The sequence below is a fragment of the Sebastes umbrosus genome, chromosome 12 (genome assembly GCF_015220745.1).
Source record: "Sebastes umbrosus isolate fSebUmb1 chromosome 12, fSebUmb1.pri, whole genome shotgun sequence".
In the NCBI taxonomy this organism is placed as follows: Eukaryota; Metazoa; Chordata; class Actinopteri; order Perciformes; family Sebastidae; genus Sebastes; species Sebastes umbrosus.
The window spans coordinates 3,222,119-3,247,933 of record NC_051280.1 but is presented as its reverse complement, the minus strand read 5'-3'; the positions used below and the strand labels follow the sequence as shown (position 1 = coordinate 3,247,933).

Below are 25,815 nucleotides of genomic sequence, written 5' to 3'. Positions count from 1 at the left end.
TCACACTGTTCCTTTAATCTAGTACTGTGCGTACATGGCACAGTAGAGTGATAACTAAATAATGATGGACGTAACAGGTGTTTACAGAATTTGAATTAAAAAAAAAAAGGATTTGTTAAGAATAACTAGAATAATATCTCATATTAATGTATCTTTAATATGTGTCAATGTGCTTGTATGTGGATAGGAGCTGTATAGAGACAAATATATACATAGAATGTAAATATGTGTGTACTCTTGTTCAATATTAGGATGTGGTCCTATAAGACAACTCTGAAGACCCCTGTAGCCACTTGACAAACCTGCTGCTGTCACAGAGTGTTACAGAAGGATTATCTGAAACTTAAAAGTCCCATATTATAAAAAGTTAGGTTTTCAGGTCTTTTATTTTATAAAGTAGGTATAAGTACTTTATAAATACTGTGAAACTATCAAAACGCTCACTATACAGAGAAATACACACAGCCCGTATTCAGAAATTGTGCGTTTGAAACAAGCTGTCAGGATTTCTGTCCATTTGTGATGTCACAAATCTACAATATTTAGACCATTACCCGGTTTTAAACATAAACATTCTGAATGTGTCCCAGTTTATTTCCTGTTGCAGTGGATGTGAATGACATCAGCTGACAGGAAGTAAACAAGGACCCAAGCTGTTGCCTAGCAACGCAATTCCATTACAATTCCGTTCAAACGCACTAAAACGGAGGATTTCAGACAGAGGGTAAATACAGGCATATTCAGGCAGACAGTATAAGAAAAATAAAGTGTTTTTTTTAACATTACAGCATGTAAGCCTGTTGTAGTAGAAACACAAAATACTGAACCTGAAAATGAGCACAATATGGGACCTGTAAGTGCTTTTCACTCCACTGAAAAATAGAATTAAAAGAGCATTCCGGTAGATTTTGGTGTGCAAACTCTTTGTGTGTTAAACTCATTTTAACCTAAATGCTATTTAGAACCCATCAGGCTGACCTGAAACACGGTCTGTTAATGCCAGCAGGGTGAATGGACTCAGCTTGGATTAGACTTGTGATAGTTTAGCACATTATGCAACAGTATTCAGGAGTATCGCTGCGTCCGGCCGATTTCAACACATTCACATATTAGAGCTTAAACAGAAGCTGAGCTGGTGTTCCATGTGCGTGTGGGATCACTGACCCAGTGGGGTTGAGAATATAGACATAAAGGATTTCAAATTGACTGACCAATAAGTCTTGTGTATTCATGTGTATTCATGTATAAATATGTACACCTAACTTATTACTTGCCTAGCACTTTCCAGAACCTTTTTTAGTCTTCCTCAGACACTCTAAGGACTTTTATCTCCAGTATTGTCGGTCTTCCTTTAATCAATATTCATTGAAATACGGAGGAACATCTCTTTGGAACAACCTACTTCCATAACTACAATCAACATCTACATATCATTATTCAAAAAACATCTGAAAAGGACTTTAATTTTAATTAGCAAACATTTATAACACTTCATGGCTTTCAGTAGGCCTAACGCATGTAAACTTGAAAACAAACTTCTATGTAAATTGTACATTTCTATAAGTTTTTTTCTATTACGGTTTCTTGCAACTTTGATGAATTATATACAATATTTGTTTTTATCATTTCATTATCTTTTTCTTTTTTAAGTGTGACTATTGATTAGGGCTGTGAAAGTTAGCGCGATAATAACATGTTAATGCAGATTTGTTTTAACACCACTAATTTCTTTAACGCATTAACACAACTTGCAGTTTCAGGTTGTAGCGGGCCTTTTAAAGGTAGACTGAAGATACAGCTATCATACAGAACTAGAGAAACCTAAGGAATCCAATGGTACCAGCCATGTCATACTAGTTTGTCGCTAAGAAGGCTAAATAATGCTTTAAACTTGCGCTAAATTTTGGCGAGGAAAAACTGGCATGGCCATTTTCAAAGGGGTCCCTTGACCTCTGACCTCCAGATATGTGAATGTAAATGGGTTATATGGGTACCCACGAGTCTCCCCTTTACAGACATGCCCACCTTATGATAATCACATGCAGTTTGGGGCAAGTCATAGTCAAGTCAGCACACTGACACACTGACAGCTGTTGTTGCCTGTTGGGCTGCAGTTTACCATGTTATGATTTGAGCATATTTTTTATGCTAAATGCAGTACCTGTGAGGGTTTCTGGACAATATTTGTCATTGATTTGTGTTGTTAACTGATTTCCAATAATAAATATTTACATAAATTTGCATAAAGCAGCATATTTGCCCACTCCCATGTTGATAAGAGTATTAAATACTTGATAAATCTCCCTTTAAGGTAAATTTTGAACAGATAAAAAATGTGATTAATTTGCGATTAATCTCAATTAACTATTTGAATCGACTGACAGCCCTACTACTGATCTCTAATAGGGGAATTTAACCTCTAAAACCATTTTTGGCTTTTATAGCTCTCCTGCACAGTGTTCAAACTTTTCTTTTAATTCTTACGTCTATTTAAATACGTGTATATGTACAAATAAATAAATAAAGAGTTCTGGTCTAAAATTTCAGATTTAACTAGGAATTCGTATGTGCAGATAAACAGTTCCTCTCTAATGGCTGCACAAACAGGAACACACACTATTTCCCGTCACTGTGGAATCATTTGTGACAGGTGTGACTGATGTGTCAAATATCTGATGCATGTGTCAAACAAGAGTCAAGGCTGCCAGTCACACAGAGCTGACTTAGCTTTGCACTTCAGTCAACAATAGAAAATCTCTCTGAAGACTGAGTTTTTTTTGGCAACCAGGGTCAGTTACTTCAAACATTTTAAGCCACAACACAACAATAACTAATGTTTTAACCATTAAATGTAGTATAATGCCGAATTCTCTCAACAGACTTGTCAATATCGTGTCAATATGCAAATCTAGGCCTACCTAGTGGAATTCCCAGAGTGCACAGCAGCGGGTGTCAAGTGTTGATATGTGATATTCAGCACCTCAAGTAAACTTTAACAAAGACTCACGGTCGGCATCTGCACAGTGAAACGGGAGAGGCTCGGCTAACCTATCAGCTAGCGAGCCTACCTGTCTGCCTCGCTGCTCTTACATAATGAATTAACAACAGGCGCACCCTGCTCTTAACAGCCCACACCATAATTGCTCTATAGTGTTTCTAATATTGTATTTATTTTAGAATGTCCTTGAAAACCTTTTTAATTAGGCAGCACGCAGTGTTTGCAGTACGCAGTTTATATTGTGTGTCTGCTTGTTTCGAGCATCTTGCAGCGTCAGGGTCTCCATCCTTAAATGTGTTAGCCTCAGCATCACGCTGCTAATATCAGATTCCACAATCTGTTTTGTTTTTGAGGATACATCAATCCGATCCATTTTCCCCAATTCTTTACTTTACGTCTGACCATAAAACGTTTTTCAGGGTTTTGTTAGATTTTCAGATTATGAAGTTGAAATTTACTCTGTTCAGAACTATGATGGGTCCAATATTTTCTTCAATGGCTCAAAGGGGCAGGTGGAGCAGACGCCTCCAGGCGCAATGGAATTTCTCAAGCTCCCTACAAGACTAAATGTCTGTCATGTCTGCCATGTTTTTGTCCCAGTTACACATCAGGCTGGTCTCATACACTGTTCGTAGCTATACATACGAAAAGTAATTCGTATATATCCCATGAAATCATTTCATGTGTAATTCACGTGAACTGTGAACCAGGAGCAGATGGGTGGGTCTAAAAATATTGGACTTTTGCTGAGAAGCCTGGTGTTCATGTCCCGTGTGAAACCAGAAGTCAACATTGACTTATTTGTCACGTAACTTCCGTACTTAAATTACGCCACTTCCAGAGTTATTTTAAGCCAAACCACGATCTTTTCTTAAACCTAACTAAGTTGTTGCCTTAAACCTAAGGAAGTTGTTTCCTTTAAAGACAGAAGTTTATTTTGAAAAGACTGTATGCATGTAACGAGTGTTGCGGGACGTTCGTAGGAAAACGAACAAAAAAAGGAGGAATCATTTTTAGTAAGATATCATACGAACCGTTGCATGAGAATGCATTGCACACATACAGTCTATCTATAGACTGTATAAGTCTGTAATCACACCTGCATTGTTTAGTTCGGTTGAATCGAACCCTGCAGCGTTTACCCTCTTGGTGCTGTTTTGTAAGCGAGCAACAGGGTTTTGAATTTGATGCGAGCGACAACTGGGAGCCAGCGGAGGGATATGAACAGCGGAGGGATTTGAACAGCGGAGGGATATGAACAGTGGAGGGATATGAACAGTGGAGGGATATGAACAGTGGAGGGATCAGAACAGCGAAGTGACGTGTGCTGTTTTGGGTTGGTTGAAATGTAACTGATGTAATTTGCTGTTTGTTATTTTGTCTGTTGCTTGTTTCTTTTATGTGAAAATAGATATGTTGTTTAACTTGTTGTTTTGTTGTTTTGTTTTAAATCTCTTCTTTTATGTGTTTTATGCTGCCGCCTTGGCCAAGACACCCTCGAAATAGAGATGGTGAATCTCAAAACTCTCTAAAAAGGAGAGTGAATGTTGACTTGTGTTGATGATTGGTGACTTATTTCCACTAGGAGGACTGAAACAGAACCCCATAGGTAACTGTTAGTTAACATATTAGCCATAACATCTTGATACACGCTGTTTCTGCCACTCTTCCTATTGGTTCCCTCCACTGTATTCTTCTTCTTTTCAAGTTAGCCTAACTTTCTGTGTAAGATTGCAATTATAGTCACAAATTACTCAAAAACGTGTTGCTGAAATTTATTTTTCAATTAAAAATTCAGTTTTTTCAATTGTAATTATTATACTTCACCTACTGGGATTATTTCCGCCTCAGGAGCAGCTCTGCCTCTGAAAACAGTTTGAGTTAAATCTACAATGTGCTCCGACATGAATGTGATCCCAGTGTTATTGTTGGAGTCTGTGGTGGCATGAACGCTGATTCGCTCCCATGCAGTCAATGAACATGTTCACTGTTCAGTCATGCTTATTAATCTTTGCTGGTTTCATCTTACAGAGACGTTTGCTTTACATGGTGCTACACATGAATGTGTCTAATGCTAAATGTATGTTGAGTGATTGAGTTCTGATATGTTATCCTGATTAATTACAGAATGACCAGTCAAGAATGCGATATGAATACATTTAGGTCAGTAAGAGATTAATAACGTCAGTTCTCAAAAATCTGGTAAAATGTTAAGCCCTACTGTTAGTGTTGCACATTCACTCCATCTTCATTATCATGTCACCCGTCAAACAACAGGAGGATGTTATCCTAACCCCCCTTATACTGTTTCAACACACACACTGATTCCAGGCCTGGAGTGGAAACGGACCCAGCTTAAGCAAACACAACTGACCTGCACACACATGCACATGGCCCCAGCTTCCTGGGAGAGAGAGGGAGAGTTCCCTGGGAAAGCCCGGATCACATACACTTCTTCTTCTACCATGGCCATTTCTGTCAGTACTAGAACTTCTACTAATAATGACAGAAATGTACAGTACAATAGGGTTGTTATATAGCATATATATATATATATATATATATACACCAATGTCTTCTCATACAACTGTTTGTATGATATGTTACAAAAAGTTATTCCTCATTTTTCGTGCGTTTTCCTACGAATGTCCAACGTCAATTCCCGCTCCAGTCTTTTCAAAATAAACTTCCGTCTTCACAGGAATCAACTTTGTTAGGTTTAGGCAAGAAAACTACTTAGTTAGGTTTAGGAGAGATTGTGGTTAAGTTACGCCACACTGGAAGTGGCGTAACTTGAGAACGGAAGTTAAGTGACCATAACAAACTACTTAGTTAAGTTAAAGTGGCAGTAGGCAGCATATTTTTGGCATCATTGGGCAAAAAATTGGCTGCCGCGTCAACAACTTTCTAATTTTACAGTTAAACCGTGCACTACAAGATGATTCTGAAACATCTGAGGAGAGAAATAGTCATTACAGTAACAGAATATTGATTCATATTTGATCAGCGCTGCCTAGTTTGACCGTTTGGTCGAAGTTCTCGGGTGATTGACTGCCGGCTCTCATAGACGGCAGATGGACAGCAGACCTCAGATCAGCTCTGACTGCTTGTTTTCCTCTGGTCTGTGAAATCTTGCAGATGCCAATTAGGAGCACCGGAGGACACAGAGGCACATGACTTTTTTCAGGTTACTACTGTCAGGATATAGTGACCGTTTTATAAAAATAACTTTTTTTAATCATATTTGCTCCAATCTCGCCTACTTCAGCTTTAAGGAAAAGATTGTGATTTGAGTTAAAATAACATCGGAAGTGGTGTAACTTAAGTATGGCAATTACATGAAAAATAAATCAGTGTTGACTTCTGCTTTCACACGGCGGTCTCCTGGGCGAAAGGCCGGTGTTTTTTGACCCACCCATCGACCCTGACCTCCTTCCTTGACGTGGTATTCGCCGCTTTATATATTTCCTGGTTGCCAATTACGTGGATTAAATACAAATTAATTTCTTGGGATATACATGAATTACAGTGCATTGACTTTTTGTAGGTGTAGCTACGAACGGTGTATGAGACCAGCCTGGATATACATACGTATATCAATACAAAAAAGTTGCAATATGCATTGTGGAGCTGAAAGATGCATCGCAATCTGCTTATAAAGAAACTGCTTTATTTTTTATTTTATTTAAAGCTGCAATGTGTAGGGTCTGACAATACGAAAACTTCAATGTCCCTCTTTAGAGCCAGTTGTTGTAAGAGTAGCATAGGTCATTTGGAGCAGAGGTGGGAAGTTAGTGGTGAAGCAAGAGAGAGAGAAAGCGGCGGCGGCAACAATCAGATTGCATTTTAAGTGTTTTCTGCCTCGACAGCTCAAAGCCAACGTGCCTTTCTGAAGTGGTAATTAGTGAGATGAGGTGGTCTTGGTGTGGATCGGGGAGTAAATTACTCTCATTAATAATCAATAAATCAAACGAGGACCCTCTCCTGTGAATATCCTGACCCTGAAAGGAATAATCACCAACAAAGGCAGAAGAAAGAAGAAGAAGAAGGAGAAAGTCTAATTTCTGGTTTCCATCTATTGATTTTGGGTGTTTTATTTTTCCAGCTCTAACCTTTAATAGAGCTGTTTCCTCTTTGCCAACATGGTGAGCGGAGCCAGTCATCTGCCCCTGGTGAAACACATGGCTGCTGCTGCTGCTGCTGCTGCTGCTGCTGTAAAAACAGCAATGGGGCTTGATGTGGCTTCTACAGTGGAAATAATTAAATGTGTTGTGCTACTTCAGCAACACTGTGTTATATTACTTTATTACCCCCTGGACCAAACTTTCAAATTGCTATCAAGGTCAAGAAACCACACTGTTGGAAACAGCAATGTGAGCTGTTTTCTTTTAGTTAATTTAAGGCCAATTATTTCTGGAAAAATATGTTTGTTTATTGGATGGAGAAACTAGGAACAATCTTTCATTTGTTTTCATCTCTTTATGTTGCTCTGTAAAGAGCTTTATGGCACACATGGCTTGTTAAAATACATTTCTCACTTATGAAAAGGATAACCGCACAGAACCAAACATGTTGTTTGTTGTGCCAGCTCTGAGCAGATGAGGAGCAGCTGATTTAAAAAAAAATGGAGGCAATGGTGGGTCCCCTATGAGAATTGATTTATAATATGGGGAATAAGGGTTGAAAGGTAAAGGTGCAATTACATGAGATTTCAGTTACACAAGTGACAGACTATTGAGGACAGAGAGTATCTTTAGATTAGTATAACTTCAAAACCGCTGCATTTTAGAGCATCCGCAACCAACAGAGGTTTGAGAAAACAGGAAAGGGAGAACACAGAGGTGGAATACTACGAGCCAATTTAACATTTCCATCGTTTGCTGCACAGCCCTACCACTCTGGTTGCAAAGGTCACAGATGAGGGCTGCAGTCAAAAAGTCTAAGTTTTAGTCTTTACAAGTCTAACGTGGACAACTGGTGAAAAATATTACTTCATTACCAAGGTTGGAAGTGAAATACCAACCTACTCCTTTTCTGACGTAATATTTATTTATGTTGATTATTTGTTTGCATTTGTTTACTGTTCATTTTATTTGTTCTTCTTTTGTCACTGTCCACTCATATTTATCAACATGAATCCCAATTAGTATATGACCGTATAAAATATTATGCAAGAGAAGCATATCGTTTGTTTTCATGAACGGCAGAATGGCGCATCGGCTTTAAAAGTTGCGGCCGCAAGGAATTGTGGGGCGGCATTATCTCCTGTCCTTTGGCAAAGGATAGTCCAGTGTATCCTCTGCTTAAGGAGATAATAAAGGAAGTATTGAAGCACCTTTCCTCAGCATTTAGAGAACAGCTCTTATCATGGCTGCTACTCAGATACTTCAGGGTCATTTCACTCCGTTAGGAACCTTCTTAAACAAAAAGGACTTTTCGACCGCAGCCCAAGCTCTGTGCATTGTAGATCATACTATTACTTCACGTAATTCAAGTGCACTCAACCCAATGAAGACTTAAGGCTTAAAGGGGACATATCAGGTTCATTTTCAGGTTCATGTTTGTATTTTGTGTTTCTATTAGAACATGTTTGCATACTTTAATGTTTAAAAAACCCTTTATTTTCCTCATGCTGTCTGCTAGAATATACCTGTATTTACCCTCTGTCTGAAACGCTCCGTTTTAGTACATTTCAATGGAATTGCAACAGAATTCCGTTACTAGGCAACAGCTTGGGTCCATGTTTACTTCCTGTCAGCTGATGTCATTCACATACACTGCAACAAGGCCTATAGAAAGGAGGCTGGGTCACGCGTCATATCTCCCGGGGTATAACACATGCGCAGTAAAATTTTGTCTGCACTCGCCGAAATTGAGCCAATCGCAACGCACGACCGCAGCTTCAGTTACACTGCGCATGTGTTATACCCCATACCCCAAGACCCATGTCCGCCCGTGACCCAGCCTCCTTTCCATAGGCCTTGCACTGCAACAGGAAATAAACTGGGACACATTTAGAATGTTTACATTTAAAACTTTGAAATGGTCTAAATATTGTATATTTGTGACATCACAAATGGACAGAAATCCTGACGGCTTGTTTCAAAAACTCAGTTTCTGTAAACGGGCTGTGTGTATTTCACTGTGGATCAAGTGTTTAAATACTTTCACAGTATTTTTGTAGAACTTAAACCTGCTTTATAATATAAAAGCCATGAAAATGTCACTTTTTTACAATACTGGACCTTTAAGTTGAAAAATAATATATCCTTTATTTGGAAGTTACAGTACAATCACCTACACATTTGTAAAATAATGTTACAACAAACAAAAATAACAAAAAGTTTAACTTTCAATCCAGCCCTATATCACAAAACAAGGTTCACCAACCAACCAAATTTTGCCCTAAAACATTGCACCTGAATATAAGAGCATCAGCTGATGCATGAGTCATCTTAAGAGAGAAACACAGTGGGCTTTGTCAAAGAGAGGCAGATCATATGACGGCTCTGCCCCCCCCCTCTCTCTCCCCATCCCTCCATCCTCTATCTCCAGGGTGGGTAGTCAGTTGCGTTGGTGTCTCTCCATATACAGAATTTCTCCTCTACCACAGCAGACTGTATATGTCAACTTGTCATTTAAATGTATATTTAAAGTTTCCAGTTTTATCCTCCGTGTTCACCCATAGGAAAATATAATGGAAAAGTAAGTAAATACAACAGGAAAGATAATACTTGAACACTGTTGTGTTCCTTTCTTTCTTTAAGAGACATGCAACTTTTGAAATAATAAATAACACATTCTTCATCTTATAATAAAATAAAATTCACACGATAACCCCCGACACCCCCTATCCCAGGGTTTTGCTGCTATAGCCGGAGTTCTGATATGACTAGTAGCCAAAGTTTGCTACTGTTAGCAAATGTGAATGAACTTCCACACTCAATATTAGCAAACGTTAGATAGCTATTACTGTGTAACTGCATTACTGGGGTCAGTTCCTTGGCTTGAAGATTCTTCTAGTTTTCCGACTGTAAAGGCCTTTGCACAGAAAGTCTGTATTTTTCGTCCGAAATTTTCGGACGTTTGAAAAAATAAATCCAACCTCGCGTTGTGTCAATCTCACTTTTACACACCCACTTTTCACTCACCCACACTTCAGAGCATCCGTCAGAGTTGTTTGATCACTCAGAGCCGCCATACATGCAAACGCCATCATCCAACATGGCATATGATAAACTGATTCACTTCATTTATTCGTCTCCCAGCACAAAGCACTTTACGACAAACAAAGTAAAGAATACCAAGATACGGAATTTGATTGTGGCAGGGGATTGCAGAACAGCTTGGAATCGGAGATGGTTGCAAAACAAAGGATGTGAGATAGATTAGACAGTAGTGATTGTGCTCTAGGCAGCTAAATGATAGCTTCTTGCTAATGTCATTAGCCCCGTTTGGGACTAGCGCTATCCATTGCACCCTCGTAATTAATTCAGTTTTTTCTTGTATTGCGAATTTTCGCAACAAATAGAATAATAAAATGCATCAGACTCAGTGTGCAAGGTTTCTGTGCGTAACGATTTTTATCAGATGAAAAAAGTGCATACAAAAAAATACGGACTTGATGTGCAAAGGCCTTTACACTAAATCTTTTTGCATGTACCATTATTCTGTAACTGTGAGTAGTGGCCACTGTTCACTGCCCCAATATTTGTTGCAACGGCTATCATCTAATATTTAAAAGAGCCTGTGTGGGCACGAAGATGTGGGCATATAAAACAGAATGCATATCTCTCGCGATCTTCGCCGAGGCACTTAGCTCCAGATAGCCCCAAATAATGATTACGCATGCACAAAAACTGCACCTCTCAATGAAAATATAAGAGCCTTGCAAAACAGCAAAGACCTTAATTCTCCCAAACTAAGCTCTTTTCTGAAACTCTAGCCAGCGGCATACAGTAGCTCTGGATATGCTTCAAGTCCCCTAGGCCAGTGAAATGATGGTGTTATGTAGCGAAGTGATTATCTGTTCTTAAAAACAGAGGGTGCTGGGAGGTCATGTTAGGACTCCAATAGTCACATAATAGTCTACACGGAGAGAGACACAACTGTCTGCTATGAAGGTGTGGCAGGAAAAACATCTGTCAGGTTACAGTACGGAGATGTTTTACTCAAAAGTGTTATGCCAACACAACACACAATTCACTTACCAAGGTCATTCAAAGTTATTCATATACAGTATATCTGTTGTAATTATGAATTACTTACTGTAAATATATCAATTACCAAAGCTTGTTAGACTCTGATCGAACCAGAGGCAGCACTTATACTTCACATCCTCATGCAACCTTTTTGCATCAGCACCAGCATACCATTTTTCAAATTCCTATAATGTTCTCCTGGTTTTTCACATCCCTGCAGGCAAACTGTGACTTGTTTTTGTTCATTATAGGTGCAATTTGAGAGCCTGATAGTTATTATTAAAAGTAAAATATGACACAAACTGAACAAATTGTTATGCTCTAAAGTATAATAGTGAGCTATTAAGAATAGGGACACCAACTTCCTGCACTTTTGAAGAAGACTACCAACACTAACTTTAATAAATGAATTGAAAAATAACCCCTTGTGCGTCCACATAGGACCTCGCCTACTCCTGCTATGTGTTGGCTATGCCACTGGTCGATCTCTCTGCTGACAATATTTGGTTGCCACTAAATGGGTTGAATGCAGAGGACCCCAATCCAGGTATGTGCAAAATTCCAATGGGCTCAAAATCGAACTTGCACTGCATCACAGTGCACTTCAATAACGTAAGTGTTATTAACTTTTTAATGCACAAAAGTAGGGCTGGGTTAAAAAAATGGCGATGCCAGTACCAATACCAGTACCAATACCAGTACCATTAAAGTGATACCGATACCAATACTTCATTCGATACCCATCGTGTGAATGGAAGCTGTGTGTTTGTCCCACTGGCTAGCTAATCGCTTCCGCACTGCACAGCGCTCATACAGCGGTTAGCACTGACAACGCCATCCCTCCAAACACACAGTAGCGGGACCACTGTTGCCATTGTTAGCGTTCACACCATTAGCACCATTAGCTGCTAGCCACCGGCTCAGACATCTCCGTGTTCAGAGCCGTGTGCAGTCTATCCATGCTGTTCGGTTGTAGCTGCTGTGGTAGTGGGCCAATCACACGTTGCATTAAATTCGAAGAATGCTCATGGCTGATTGGCTGTGAGCAAAACCATACAAGTAGTCCTTTTTTTCTAGATCTGGGCACAAAAAGGATCAATTGACTGGAGAAGTTTCAATGCTACTTGGTTATTTCGTCCGATACCTTCAAGGTATGGAGTACAGATACCCAGCCCTACATTAAAGCCAGCCCATTCAATTAGGAGCAGATGATGTCTTTGACAGCAGCGCGTCGCTCTCTAAATTGAGGCGTTAATTCTTGGCAATCATGTGTCCCTGGTGGCTTCTCCTATCTGCTCTGACACAGGCTCACAGCTGCCTCTCTGGGCTTGTCTTTGGAGTGGGGCGGGGGGGGTGGAGACTCTCTGATGGTGCAGATCGCAATGAAGCCCACTAATCTCCATCGTTCTGTCTGTGAACTCATAATAGAGCCAACACATTAGACACGCTTCGGTTTCAATCACCGCACCACCGAGACAGACGGCCTCTCAGCACGAGTTGTCTTTATCCCCGTGAAGAAGAGTTGGTCCACTGCCAATCATCTGTCTTTGAATCTTCTTCACGTCACTTTTTTCTGCTCTGGTAGGACAGCATCTGGCTTCATATGCACATTCATAGGCAATATATGAACCCATTAAAGTAATGATCCAAAACATTTATTAGAAGACGAAAGAATTTCACTTTGCTATGCTACGTTGCCAGTGCTATGACACCAGCCCTGCAGGGATACATGGAGCCATAATAACGATATAAACACGCACCATAATGCAAAGCACTCCAGATAATAGCAATCACAAATGGCATACGGCATGTAAGTGGCATACACTCCTCAAGTTTACAAGAGGAAATGACATCACTGATCAATAAAAAGCAGGTCTTCCACCATGCTGACGGTGCAATTAAAGGGAACCAGTCTGTTTGGCAATACTCAAAGGCTTCCTACAGCTAAGTGCACCATGAGCCCTAATGGTCTTCATTCATATGTAATCTGCACTGAAGGACAGCAACACAGTGTCCAGTGTCTTCCTTTTCTACTAATAAAGACTAGTACATCCAGATTCATGAAACCTTCTGTTTTGAGATAATTCCCTGTGACGGACCAGTGACCAGATTTAGTTTTAACACCAAACAAACAAGTCCGACAGTCACACACACTTTATGTAGCGATCCGACAGCTGTTTGGAGGTTTCAAAGCAGGTTTGAACTTCTCTCTCTCAAGTTTTCTGTTTTTGAAACATCTACTTCAGTCGCTTCACTCAAGAGCAACACCGTGGACGCCTTCAAGGATAGACTGAGAACCAAAGTGTCCCCATCATTCCCATTTGTACTAAGTTCTTGAAAAGAGATGAGGGAGACAGCGGGATGCAGCCAGGAGGAGGCTTTTATCACACAGCCTTCAACGGTGGACATTCAGAACAGGTAGAAACACTGCGGCATTTAGATGTGGCCAGACAACACGTTGTACAACGTAGTTCATTTCAAGCATACTGAACCCTTAAAGGGACTGTTTGTAACATTTTAAGCGTATAAATGTACCGGGTCGGGACACAAGCGCGCTCGCATATGCGCATTCGCCTGTAGCCGCTGCCTCTCCTCCTCTGCCTGCTTGCCTTCACTCAGACAGCGCGCGTGTTCTCGCTCAGCTCGCTCCACCTCTACACGTGAACGCGCGCTCACTCCACACTGCAGAAGAGTTAGTTTAGCTCTGAGAATATCTAGTGAATGTACAGTGGACGTTTGTGCAGAAATAAATGCTGCAGCTCCTCCAGACCAACAGAGGTTTCCCGTGTCTAGTGAAGTGACAGAGCTCTGCAGAGAGAAACGTTATTTTCTCGTTACCGACCGGGTGCCGGTGTCTCCCTGCTCTCTCCGGCTGCGGGCGGAGAGAGCAGGGAGACACGCTGCAGAGCCCCGCTGCCTCAGCCTGCACTGAGACAGGAAAAGCCAACACTACAATCAGATCTAAATCATTTTCATGGAGAGACCTTCGTCTGGTCAGCTAACATTACTGCCAAGCAGCTGAAATATAGAGTGATATTGTGTTTTTAGCTGACGTGTGTCGCCTCACTGTTTTGAGCGATGCTCGTTCAGGTATATTTAGAGCGAGCAAGCGCGAGCCCGACGCTGACTTTCGTTGATTTCACGGCCACAGGTGTCGTTGTTAACAAGCATTTCTGAAAGTTACAAATAGTCCCTTTAAAGGGATCATACCTCGCTAATTTTCAAGCACATACTTGTATTTTGGGCTCCTACTAGAATATGTTGACATGCTTTAATGTTAAAAAAAACATAATTTTTCTCATACCGGCCTCTTTTCACTCTCTGTCTGAAACACTCTATTTGAGCTACTGCACCCAGCCCACACCCCTCCACCCCAATTCCTGAGAAACGCCCAGTCTGCTCTGATTGGTCAGCTGGCACACTCACTCTTGCGATTGGTTAATCGAACCAAACTCTTCGAAACGCCACCCCAGCTCCGCTCTAACTAGCTTTGTTTGAGGGCGTGCCAAACTAGCCGCTAGGCAGGTATTATGCAAACGTGTTACTTGGTGACATCACCACGTTACGGAAGAAAAGGCGGGACTTCAAGCGAGGCGTTTCAGGCAGTTCAGGAGCAGTGTTTTTTTTGTGGGGGAGAGTAACTCCCTTTGGCGTGGACTCCAGGCTTTCTAACCTTATAACCTTATTGTAATATGCACAAAAAACTATAACACACTAAAGGAAAGGGGAAAAAAAAAAGATAAGTCCTATTGCACCCAATTTTGATCCTACCTGACTGTATTAGATGTAAGATTGATCCAGCTACTTTATTCCACCAATTTTGGGCCTGCCCTTTAGTGGCAAAACTCTGGGACAGAATATTTAAATGTCTCTCCGAAATACACACAATTATTCAACCCTCTCTGTCCGTCGCGCTATTGAGTTAAACTCGCCCCTGTCCGGACAGCGTGGGGCGGTGGCCCTGGCTACGGCTCTTGCAGGAAAGGTCTTTTAAATTGCAAATCGCCTGACACTCATTCAGACACTGGGTTAGAGATCTGTTGATGTCTTTGGATTTAGAGAAGATCAGATATTCACTTGAGGTTAAATCCAACATTTTCATTTTCTCTAGGATCTGGAACCCCTATAAATCTTATCTGGCGAAGACTGACTTTTAACCAACTCTTTCCCATATTTTTCATGTAAAAGACTGCTCTCTGAGTTTTTTTCTCCCCATTTCTGTTGTAATTTATCACCATCATTATATTATTACACCTCTGGAGGATTACAGAGAGAGGAGATGATAGTGACATCTTAAATGTGTGCAAAGATGTAAAATGTCACAGAATGATGCATGCTTTTGGGATACAGTGTAAATATAGCACACACAGTATTTTTAGCTTTATAAAATATTTATCTATGTATGGAGCTGTGATGTATGCAAGAACATACAGACAACACACAGAGTTACAGTATCTATCAATCAACATGAACCTTTTTTGAACTCTCTATCTACAGTACTCATTTATCATATATTAGACTACATCGTGCTATCTAATATGATAATATAAGCAACATTTACAAAAGGATTAGAAACTTCTGAAGACTGAAATATATATTTCACTCACTCCACCATCAAAGATTTGCTTCATATAGTAGAGCAATTAAAGGTGTTTTAGCTGGGCATGTGGCAACTGTCGGATAATGTAAGAGCTTGTCCAATGTGATAAAATTAGTTCATATTTCATTTAGTTTGCTAATTGCTCGATAATGTAGTCTGATGACGTCCAACTTCTTATAGAGCAAGGAACAACCATATGTTTACTATAGACGTCACCTAGTGTTATTAGTTATCAGCCTGCACCTTTGATACCTAAGATCTAAGACTAAATGAGTGGATATGTTGATACAGTTACAAAATATGTGTCCAATAACTATTGACTTTCTGATGGTGTATTATGCAAAACTAAATTTCAAATCACACTGGCCTGTTAAAGAATCTGTACAATTTCTAAAAAACAACGGGTCGCATACAGTTTCTGAGAAAATCCATTTATATGTAATGGTTGGCCGTTGGCTGAAAATAAGCAACCCATTTAGTAGACATTTTCCAGTGTGAATGGGTCAATTGTAATGCATATTAGCATGTGTGAATGGAGGGGGGCTGCGCTCCATGGTTGCAGTCTCTTTCACGCACAGGGCTGAAAACAAAGAACGGCACAAAGGAGTCTGCCCTCATGAGCAGGATGTTGTCTGTGGCTCCATATCTCTCTCTGCTGTAGGACACATGGGAGTGAACATGCACACATGACTCCTCCATGTGCCTGGCTGTATACTGATGTACTGATATATACTTCTGACAGTCACTCAATATTACAGGGAGACATGAGTGTGAACAGAGGCAGCAGCTGTTTCTCCAGGATATGAGAGAGGTGCAGGTTTTAATAGAGATCACAGAGGAGGTCAAGAGGTGATCATCCAAGATTAAAAAATGACTGACTTTGAAGGCTATAGTGACCATATTAGGTATTATACATTCTGACCTAGTGTCACCAGGCTATAATATCCTTATTATATTCTTTTAATATTCCCATGGGGCTTATCTGGTATTCAATGTTGACTTTAAGTTGACTTTTTTTGCTGTTATTTGTCCCCTTCAGCTTCAGTGCGTCATGTTTTGGTGAGTTAGAGACAGTTTCCACAATTGTATTGTATTTCATTCTATTATTAGTTACATTATATGGTGTTTAAAGTATAATAATCCCAATAATGTTTCAGTAGTATTCCTTCTATACGCACTGTACACCCCTACCATGTAACTTTATCTCTGTGTTTGCTCTCTTATTATCATCCCATGTCCTGGTGACATCCTTTAGAAACCGTGCTGCTGTGTTTTACCGTCGCCGTGCTCCCGGTCGCTGATGTGCTGCAGGTTGCATCCCGTCTCCTCCCGGCTCAGCTCCGACTCCTGCTGGTAGGACTCCAGCCTGGAGTGAGCATTCCTGCGGTGCTTGGGGCTGGCAGACACGCAGCAGGAGGTCGTGCTGCCCATCTTTACCCTCCTTTAACAGTAACAATCCTTCCCGCTGAAACAGGAGCCTGGAAACGTCCAACTCCACCGAGCCGGTCCGGTCACCAGAGACCAGCAGAGCGCGCACGGTGCATCCGCATCCAGCCAGCAGCGCGCTGGATCCTGTCAGTCTGTCGGTGTCCACGGAGAGAGGCTGTCACTGGGGATGGAAGAGATCTGTGTCACTTGTTCCACCGGTAGTAGCAGCCGGTAACGGGCTGAGCTGCCAGCGCTATCCCCGGCATCATCCTGCTCCAGGCACGGCGGTGTGCGTGTGCGTGTGCGTGCGTTTGTGGCTGGCTGTCAGGGCGATAGACCGACAAGGGAGGGCTGCAAATCCACGAGAAAAAGGTTCCGGTTCAAGTGGGTGGTTACAAATGAAAGAGCAGAGCAGATAAGAGGAGGTGGTGACGGAGCCGATCGCATGATTTATTGCTGATAAGGCTGATATTAGATATTGATCTATTGTTTTAATCCCGATAATAGACTTATAGGGGGAGTTGGCGTAAAGTGGGACACCTTAAGCTCCAGTGGGTGTAGGTCTTCCTCAAACTAATACAAGTCAATACAAATATTGCTATTCAATGCCTTTCTATTATGCCTAAATGCTTCAAAACAATTATTATGCTTTATTTATTTATTATTATTTATAGTCTTATTGTTTGTTTGATATTCGATTCTCCATGTAACATCCACACATCAGCTTATAGATTTTGTAATAACATTGTAAAATGACTGAACATGGGATGGCACATTTAGTCTTGAGTGTTTCTTACATTAATTAAGGTGATTTTTAGGCCTTTTACCAGACTTTTCAGTGTCCCACATTCCAGACATGACTGTCCCACATTAGAAAATCCAGATTTGTCTGAGAAAACTTGGCATTAGAGTGCTGATATGTCTACCATTTCTTTTATGAGTGTGATATCTGCATTTTCTTTATTTTTTTTGGTTTGATTAAGACATATCCTAGGGATTTCAGAGTAGTACTGAGTTTGGATTTAATGTTCTGGCTTCATATCACAATATATTCCACAAATCTGAAATACAAAACAAATGTCCCACATTAGGCTAATTCACCCTAACCTTTTTTGTCCATTGGTATCTATTCTGCCATTAGATGGATTCATGTTTGGCAACATACATTTTTTGCCAAGTCAGTATTGGTGTGTAGGTACATGTGTATGTTAATTTTGAGAATCAAATGCTCTCACAGGGATAGAGAAATAATAAATGTTCCCAAGGGTAGGCGTATTTCCATCCCTAGGATTAGGGCATGATTAGGGTCAGGGTTTTATTTATCTATTATTATATATCAGTTGTAATAATGCGTTGGGGAAGGTTGTCAAAAAGGTTTGCAAAAGAAAAGAAAAGAAAAAAACTATATATTGTTCTATTTCAGTGCTTCAAGAGATGCTGTAGTGGTGAAATAAATCTCATTGGTCAACTTTCAGTGGGTGGGTTCAAAGAAGACAACAAGTTGGCAAACCCCAAAAAATAAATAAATGGCAGTAATTTCCATGATGATTTGCCTTGCTAACTAGCTCATGGACGGTTGTATTATGGAGACCCAAAACTGCAAATACATTTTAGGAAATATCAAAAGGTCAAACTTCTGGGGTCAGATGTACGTATCACCGAAATCCACAGAAATTATCCCAATATGAGTTGAATATGAGTTAAAGCCCAACACAATCATATATTGTTCTTCTTGTTTGCTCATAGACCACTTCATAGTTGTAAACACAAACATTCCAAATGTGTCCCACTTCATTTCCTGTTGCAGTGTAGGGTGGTGTTCGAAATTCCACACTAACATGCTATTTAGTACGCTAAAACAGTATGTGAGATTTTTTTAGTAGCCTATGTGAAACCAGTTGTACGCTGGACACTATGGCGTCATAAATATCCCACAATGCAATGCAGTAGTAACGTAACAGACGTTGACGGACAGCTCTGTGAAATCAATAACACTTTAATTTAACTGTAGGTAAAAGATTTCACTGTGATTCTCACAAACCGTTGTTTCTGTCACATGAGGTTGGTGCAGGTTACCATGGTTACAGGTCTTGAACCGGCAAGGAGGCTGTCAGGAAGTGACGACATAAATCACTGCTCAGTGTGTCAGAAAAGATACATACTACTGTTTATTCACACTAAAGTATGTTGAATGATATATAATAAATAATATTGGGTATTTATAGTGCATAGAATGCAATTTCGGACGAAGAAAAAAAAATAAATGACAAAAGCTGGCAGGAAGTAAACATGGACCCAAGCTGTTGCCTTGCAATGCAATTCATTGAAACGGTTTATACTTCAGTGTGTTCTGCTTTCTGAAGAACTGGACAAAGCTGACTCATCTGTGCTGGAAACAAAACATTGTGAGAAACAGTTTCAAAGTGCTTGATACGTGATAAAATACTACTTGATAAAATAGTGACATCTGCTGGTCAACCACACATTTGTATGGATTTATTAAGGACTAGTATGTAGGATTTAGGGGGATGTATTAGCAGAAATGGAATATAATATTCATAACTTTGTTTTCTGAACTGTATAATCACCTGAAACTGTGTTTTTGTTAGCTTAGAATGAGCCTTTCATATCAACATAGGAAGCGGGTCTTCTGGTGCCTTCAAATGAAACTCGTGAAGTCGTGTTTACAACATGGGAAGTCGTGTACACAATATGCTTGGCGTTCAAGTGGTTAAGTCGTGAGAACACCGCTGCTAAGCAACGGCAATATTAACGCAACAGTCGGCGTTTAGAAGCCACAGAGGTTAACAATTTAGCAAGCTAGCAAGTGGGTAACATAATGCAGTGAATGCAAAGGTATAATGACAGAGGAGAAAGATGAGGCCGTTGGGAATATTAACATTTTCCTCCGACATATTATAAAATTACGAAAAAAAACAATATACGGCTAAAATGACAATATATTAAAGGTTCCATATTGTAAAAAGTGAGATTTTTAGGTCTTTTACATTATAAAACAGGTTTAAGTGCTATATAAATACAGTTAAACTATCAAAACGCTCAATGAACGGAGAAATACACACAGCCCGTATTCAGAAATTGCGCGTTTTTAACATTACAGCATATAAATATGTTCTAGTAAAAACACAAAATACAAGTATGAACCTGAAAATCAGCACGATATGGAACCTTTAACTTATTATGCACCGAAAAAACAACTTCCATAACTTCCGCCATTTCTGTCAACCTGAAAAAACACGTCCCAAGTCTTGAACTCGGAAATTTCAGAATCTTTCCACTGCCGAGGTCGTGAATACGACATGATGGGGCGTTCATATGGGCCCAACTCGTAAACACGACCCCATTTGAAGGCACTATTCTTCACGGAGTCCTCCATGTTGCTCCGCCATGTTCTAGAGTAGCCCAGAATGGACAAACCGAACACTGGCTCTAGAGAAAGCCTTTCACTTTTTTATGCTACCTGAAGGGCACCGTATCTCTCCGACACTCTTGGAAAGGGATCGGTGAGAAGAGGGGTTTTCAGTTGGTCGCAATCTGCAACTCACCGCTAGATGCCACCAAATCCTAAACACTGGATCTTTAAATGCAAGACCACGTGATGGAAGAGAGTTAAAATACAGCATAAATGACCTGTCGTTCTTGATATTTTGTGCAGTAAAGGTTATATTAAAACCAGTGTGACGTGTCCCCAACACATGTGTGATGAAAGTCTCATAACAACATTTCTTTTCACCAATGCATACACATGGACGTGAATCTGCGACACATTTTGTGCACCTGGAGCATTAAAACATATCCACCAGGGGACAAATCCTCCATGGCTAATAATGTAGTATCTTGTTGAAGAACCTCCATTTTTGCAAAACATAAATGTGACCAATCATGGTGACAATATGTAACTACAATGTTAACATTATGATCACAGCAGAAAAATAGCAACAGGTGCTGCAGCAAACTCTATTGTTGTCTTTCCTCAAAAGTTGCCTCCATCATTGTTGCCAATCTGCAGCTAACCTGACCTCTCATCCTGAAATAATGCCCCCACCATTCATGTTGCACCTTGTGTATAAGTGGGCAAGATTGGAGCAAATATGATTAAAAAAAGTTATCTTTATAAAACGGCCGCTATATCGTGACAGTAGTACATGAAACAGGTAACCTGAAAAAAATGTTGAGCCATGTTGAGATCAGGTTGAGATGTCTTGAAGGAACGCCAAGTACCGATCACATGACCGGAGCACAGCCAATAGGAACGCTCTCTCTCCCGTCATGGGCTAGATTGTCTAATGCCTGAAAACAGAGCCATGAGGAGGTGCATGAGTCTAGTTTTCTCTCAGAACACTTGAATTACAATATGCTGAAAGGTTATTATGGAATTTTTGCCCAATGAATCCAAAAATATATTGCCTATCCCCACTTTAATTTCACAGGATGCACATAACCAACACTCCAAAGGAGCACAGGACATGTGGGGTAGTCATCATGCACGTGCAAATTATGAGCTAGTATATCGGCATTCCGAAGTGGTAAAAGTGTATATGCCTACTTATTCCAAATGGCCACACTTGAAGGTGAGGTGAAAAGCCTGCTGTCATTGCTTCCTCGTGGCTGTATCTCTCTGCCCTCCTGATTTTTTTTTTGCATGTCTGTGTAGTCGTGACGCAATGAATTAGGTCAAATATGTCATGGCAACACACTTTTGGACAGCCAAGTGACATACGTAGCTGTTTATGGAATGAAGTGAGCTTGAGGGAAAAAAGCTGCGTTATTCATGGTCTGGGTGATCACATGATTTCTGGCATGTTGAAATGAGACGTAAATACATCTTTCAGCAAGAAGTCTGCTTGAAGTGCTGGTGGAGTGGTGTAGTGTTATTAATATTGTGGATGAAGAACAATGGAAACTGTTGCCATTGAAACTGTGAAGTAAATCTGATGGGCTTTTGTCAATGTGAACCACAGTTTCTTGAACATTAAAGGAACAGTCTATAGCTGTTTTTAAAGCTTCTATTGACTGGAAGCCAGTGAAGATGGATGAGTGTAGGGGTGATGTGCTGTCAGGGCCTAGTGCGGGTGAGAACCCTGGCAGCTGAGTTTTGGACATACTGGAGCCTGTCCGGGGTACCCGGAGCTGGCGCCATGTTTCTGCAGTAGCCCAGAACGGACAAACCAAACACTGCTCTAGAGAGGGCCGTTCGCATTTTCACGTTTTTTGCGTCACCCACCATATTCTCCTACACGCCATACCACACGGGGGAAGTTTCAGTTGCTTACAATCTGCAACTTCACCACTAGATGCCACCAAATCCTACACACTGCACCTTTAAGATTACCATATTTTCATAGAGTCAGTGAAAGTAAATCCATTTTTTTTTTTATGAAAACTGAACATCCAGTTTAAGTTCTGTTAGTTTGCAATTTTAAGGCAGAAAGGAAACTTATATTTCTTAAGTTAAAACAACTAAACATTTTAGAGTTATTTTTACAGTTCCTTTCTGAGACACTGCTCTGAACTCTGGTAGTGAGAAATGGCCGGTGTATCCGGGTTACTGTTCTGGCTAAAAAACTGATTTTGCAATTATGGAAGTCTGATGCTGTGCCTTCATTTGAGATGTGACCGAGAGAGCTGGCTGAGATCCTCCACTGGGAGAAGCTTAAATTCAAGAATGCAGGAAGGAGGAGAGAGTTTGATAAGGCATGGGAACCACTGTTGAAAAGTATGAGAGGTCTAAGGGAGGGTGAAGGCGTGGGATGAATGATCGACAGTAATAATCCTGTAATAGCGGTTGCTGTATGTCTACTTAGCTGATTTATACTTGCTCTCATTGTTCGTGCTCTTGTTTCCTAACATGAGTCTTGTTTTTTAACTACTCCTCTTGGACATGGATGGCAGCTATCTGCCCATCCTCCGAGGTCCACAACCTTGGTGTCATCCTGGACTCCACCCTCTCATTTTCAGTCACACATCAAATCCGTCACAAAATCCACCTTCTACCACCTCAAAAACATTTCCCGACTCCGGCCATCACTCTCCGACTCCGTGGCAAAGACCCTCATTCACGCCTTCATCACCTCCCGTCTGGACTACTGTAATGGAGTCCTGTCCGGGGTACCCAGCAAAGCCCTGGACAGGCTCCAATATGTCCAGAACTCAGCTGCCAGGGTTCTCACCTGCACTAGGCCCTGGCAGCACATCACCCATACGCTCATCCACCTTCACTGGCTTCCAATCAAGTCCCGCATCAACTATAAACTCCTCATTCTCACATACAAATCCCTCCATGTCCTTGCCCCTCAGTACCTAACCCACCTTCTCCCCCCATACACTCCATCCCGGAAACTACGATCCTCCACACTGGTCTGCTCTCCACCCCTACCACACCAGGCTGAGAACATTCGGCGACAGAGCCTTCAGCGTCACAGCCCCCGCCCTCTGGAACTCTCTCCCTCTTGAGATCAGAAATGCTTCATCCCTGGACACTTTCAAAAAAGAGCTCAAGCACCACCTGTTCATCAAGGCCTCTGACCTCTAACTCTTCCTACACATCACTTGTTTTAATTACCTGGCTACAGTTTTTTCCTCTGTTTTATTTATCAGTATGATTTTGTTTGCCCTCTTTGTAAAGCGTCCTTGGGTTTCTTGAAAGGCACTATATAAGTCCAATTTATTATTATTATTATTATTATTATTATTATTATTATTATTATTACTTGCCCATTGATGTGTATACAATTCGCCAAATAATTTTCATTTTACGTTATTTTACGCCATTATAAATATATCTATAGATATATATCTATATATCTATATATATATATAAATATGTGTGTGTGTGTTATTGTAAGAAAAATGGAAAAATTATATTGCTTTTATGTACCAATGTAGACTGCATTCATCATCAATAATCTGCAATAAAAACATTCTTTTAAAAGAAAATTTGAGCTATGTGTTGCAGTAGTGTGTGTTGAACAGCAGAGGTCCTCCTTGACTGCCACAGTGAAACGCTGTTGATGTTGTCAAGGTAGTAGTCTTCATCTCACTGCTTGTAGGCGGTTAGTCTCTAGGTGGAAATTTCCACTGCAGACACACTGGACCAAAGGCCATGAAGATGTTTGAGAGGGAACAAAATGAAATATTAAAGAGCCTCCCACACTGCAACTTCTCAGCTCTGGAGGGGAAAGCTAATGAATGCAGTGGATTTAGAGGTTAGGTAAACACTTTCGAAAATTAAATTGTGCTTTTTTTAACAGCAACTGACTTGCTACTGACTAAAACATAAAATAAAGCAAAATCCTTATTATGCAATTGTAATTTTCATATTTGCTTGAATGTAATAAATGTGAAGTTCAATGATCCTAGTAAAATGAAATGATAGTTGACAAATTCTTTACTCATACAAGTCGAACAGTCCACAGAATATGTAGTAAACCATTCTGAACGTCAGTGAAAACTAGAAATTTATGTAACATTTCAAGAGAAGAAGCAGAATGCTGAAGAGATAAGACCGATGATGCTGTGTTGGGGAGGTTTTCTCTACATGAACGGCAGTTTCAAGGTTTCCCTCAAAGGCATTCTCCCTTTCAACAACCTGTTCACCACTGTGTGTGTGTGTGCCTGTCTGCATGCGTGCATGTGTGTGTGTGTGTGTATATAAAATGGAGAGAGAGAGTTTTATGTGTTTATGCAGTCTGTGTCTGTAAGGGATGAAGACAGAAGCCAAATTTCCAAGTTTATCGGGCATGTTATCATTTTGAGAGTGAACTAGTTGGCATGCACAGTGAACAGTGTGTATGTAAGTGTGTGTGTGTATGTGTGTGTGAGACAGCACAATTTGAGTGTATGTGCACGTACGAGAGGCAGAAACACAGGAACATGAGGTAAAAAAAACCCGATCCCACTTTAATAAAGAAACCGATTTTTGAGCTTTTATCACCATCAGCCCCTTCGAGGTCAATGCTATATCGCCGCGGGTTGCTATGGAAACTACTCATTTTCATGCACATCCCCTTTTTAAATGGGAAATTTGAGTTTGCTCTTTGTCCCATTCAGTGAGATGTGAAGAAAATGAAGACATTTGTTACCTAGCGAAGGGGAGCTAACCGTTGTTGGCAGAGTACCAAAATAAAAGCCAAAGTTTGTGTGTCTTTTTTACAGGACCATTATATAAGCTGTGACCTTTAGGGACGAGAGGAACCAACACTCCTGGTAAACAAGTCACGGAGGAACAACCCCACTCATCACCTTGAGCTACAATGGCTTATATATAGGCTACGAACACCAACAAAATCATCACTGATCTATTGAAACTTCATGTAGCTACAGAGGACACAGTAACTCCATAAATCACAACAAAGTCTTGGAAAAAAATGAGACTGTAGCCTTCCTAAAATAGATAGAAGCTCTCACTCTTCTTCATTGCCAATAAACTGAATATAAAGTAGCACTTAAAGGTGCTACATTTTGAATTCAGAGCATTAAAGCTGCAGAAGGCAGAATGTTTTTGGCATTATTGGGCCAAAAAATCCATAATAACCCTTCAGCATATAATTCAAGTGTTCTGAGAGAAA

At 40.5% G+C, this 25,815-nt stretch overlaps 1 protein-coding gene across 2 annotated transcripts in view; it reads right to left on the bottom strand.

Moving 5' to 3' along the window:
• Positions 1-17,603, bottom strand: part of LOC119499417 (cyclin-Y-like) — a 31,988-nt gene extending 14,385 nt beyond the window's left edge. For both annotated transcript variants that reach the window (XM_037788717.1, XM_037788716.1), the window contains exon 1: positions 17,077-17,603. In XM_037788717.1, coding sequence (XP_037644645.1) covers positions 17,077-17,230 — 154 coding nt within the window. In that variant the 5' untranslated portion in view covers positions 17,231-17,603. The remainder of the gene's footprint in view (positions 1-17,076) is intronic.
• Between the last annotated feature and the right edge of the window lie 8,212 nt (positions 17,604-25,815).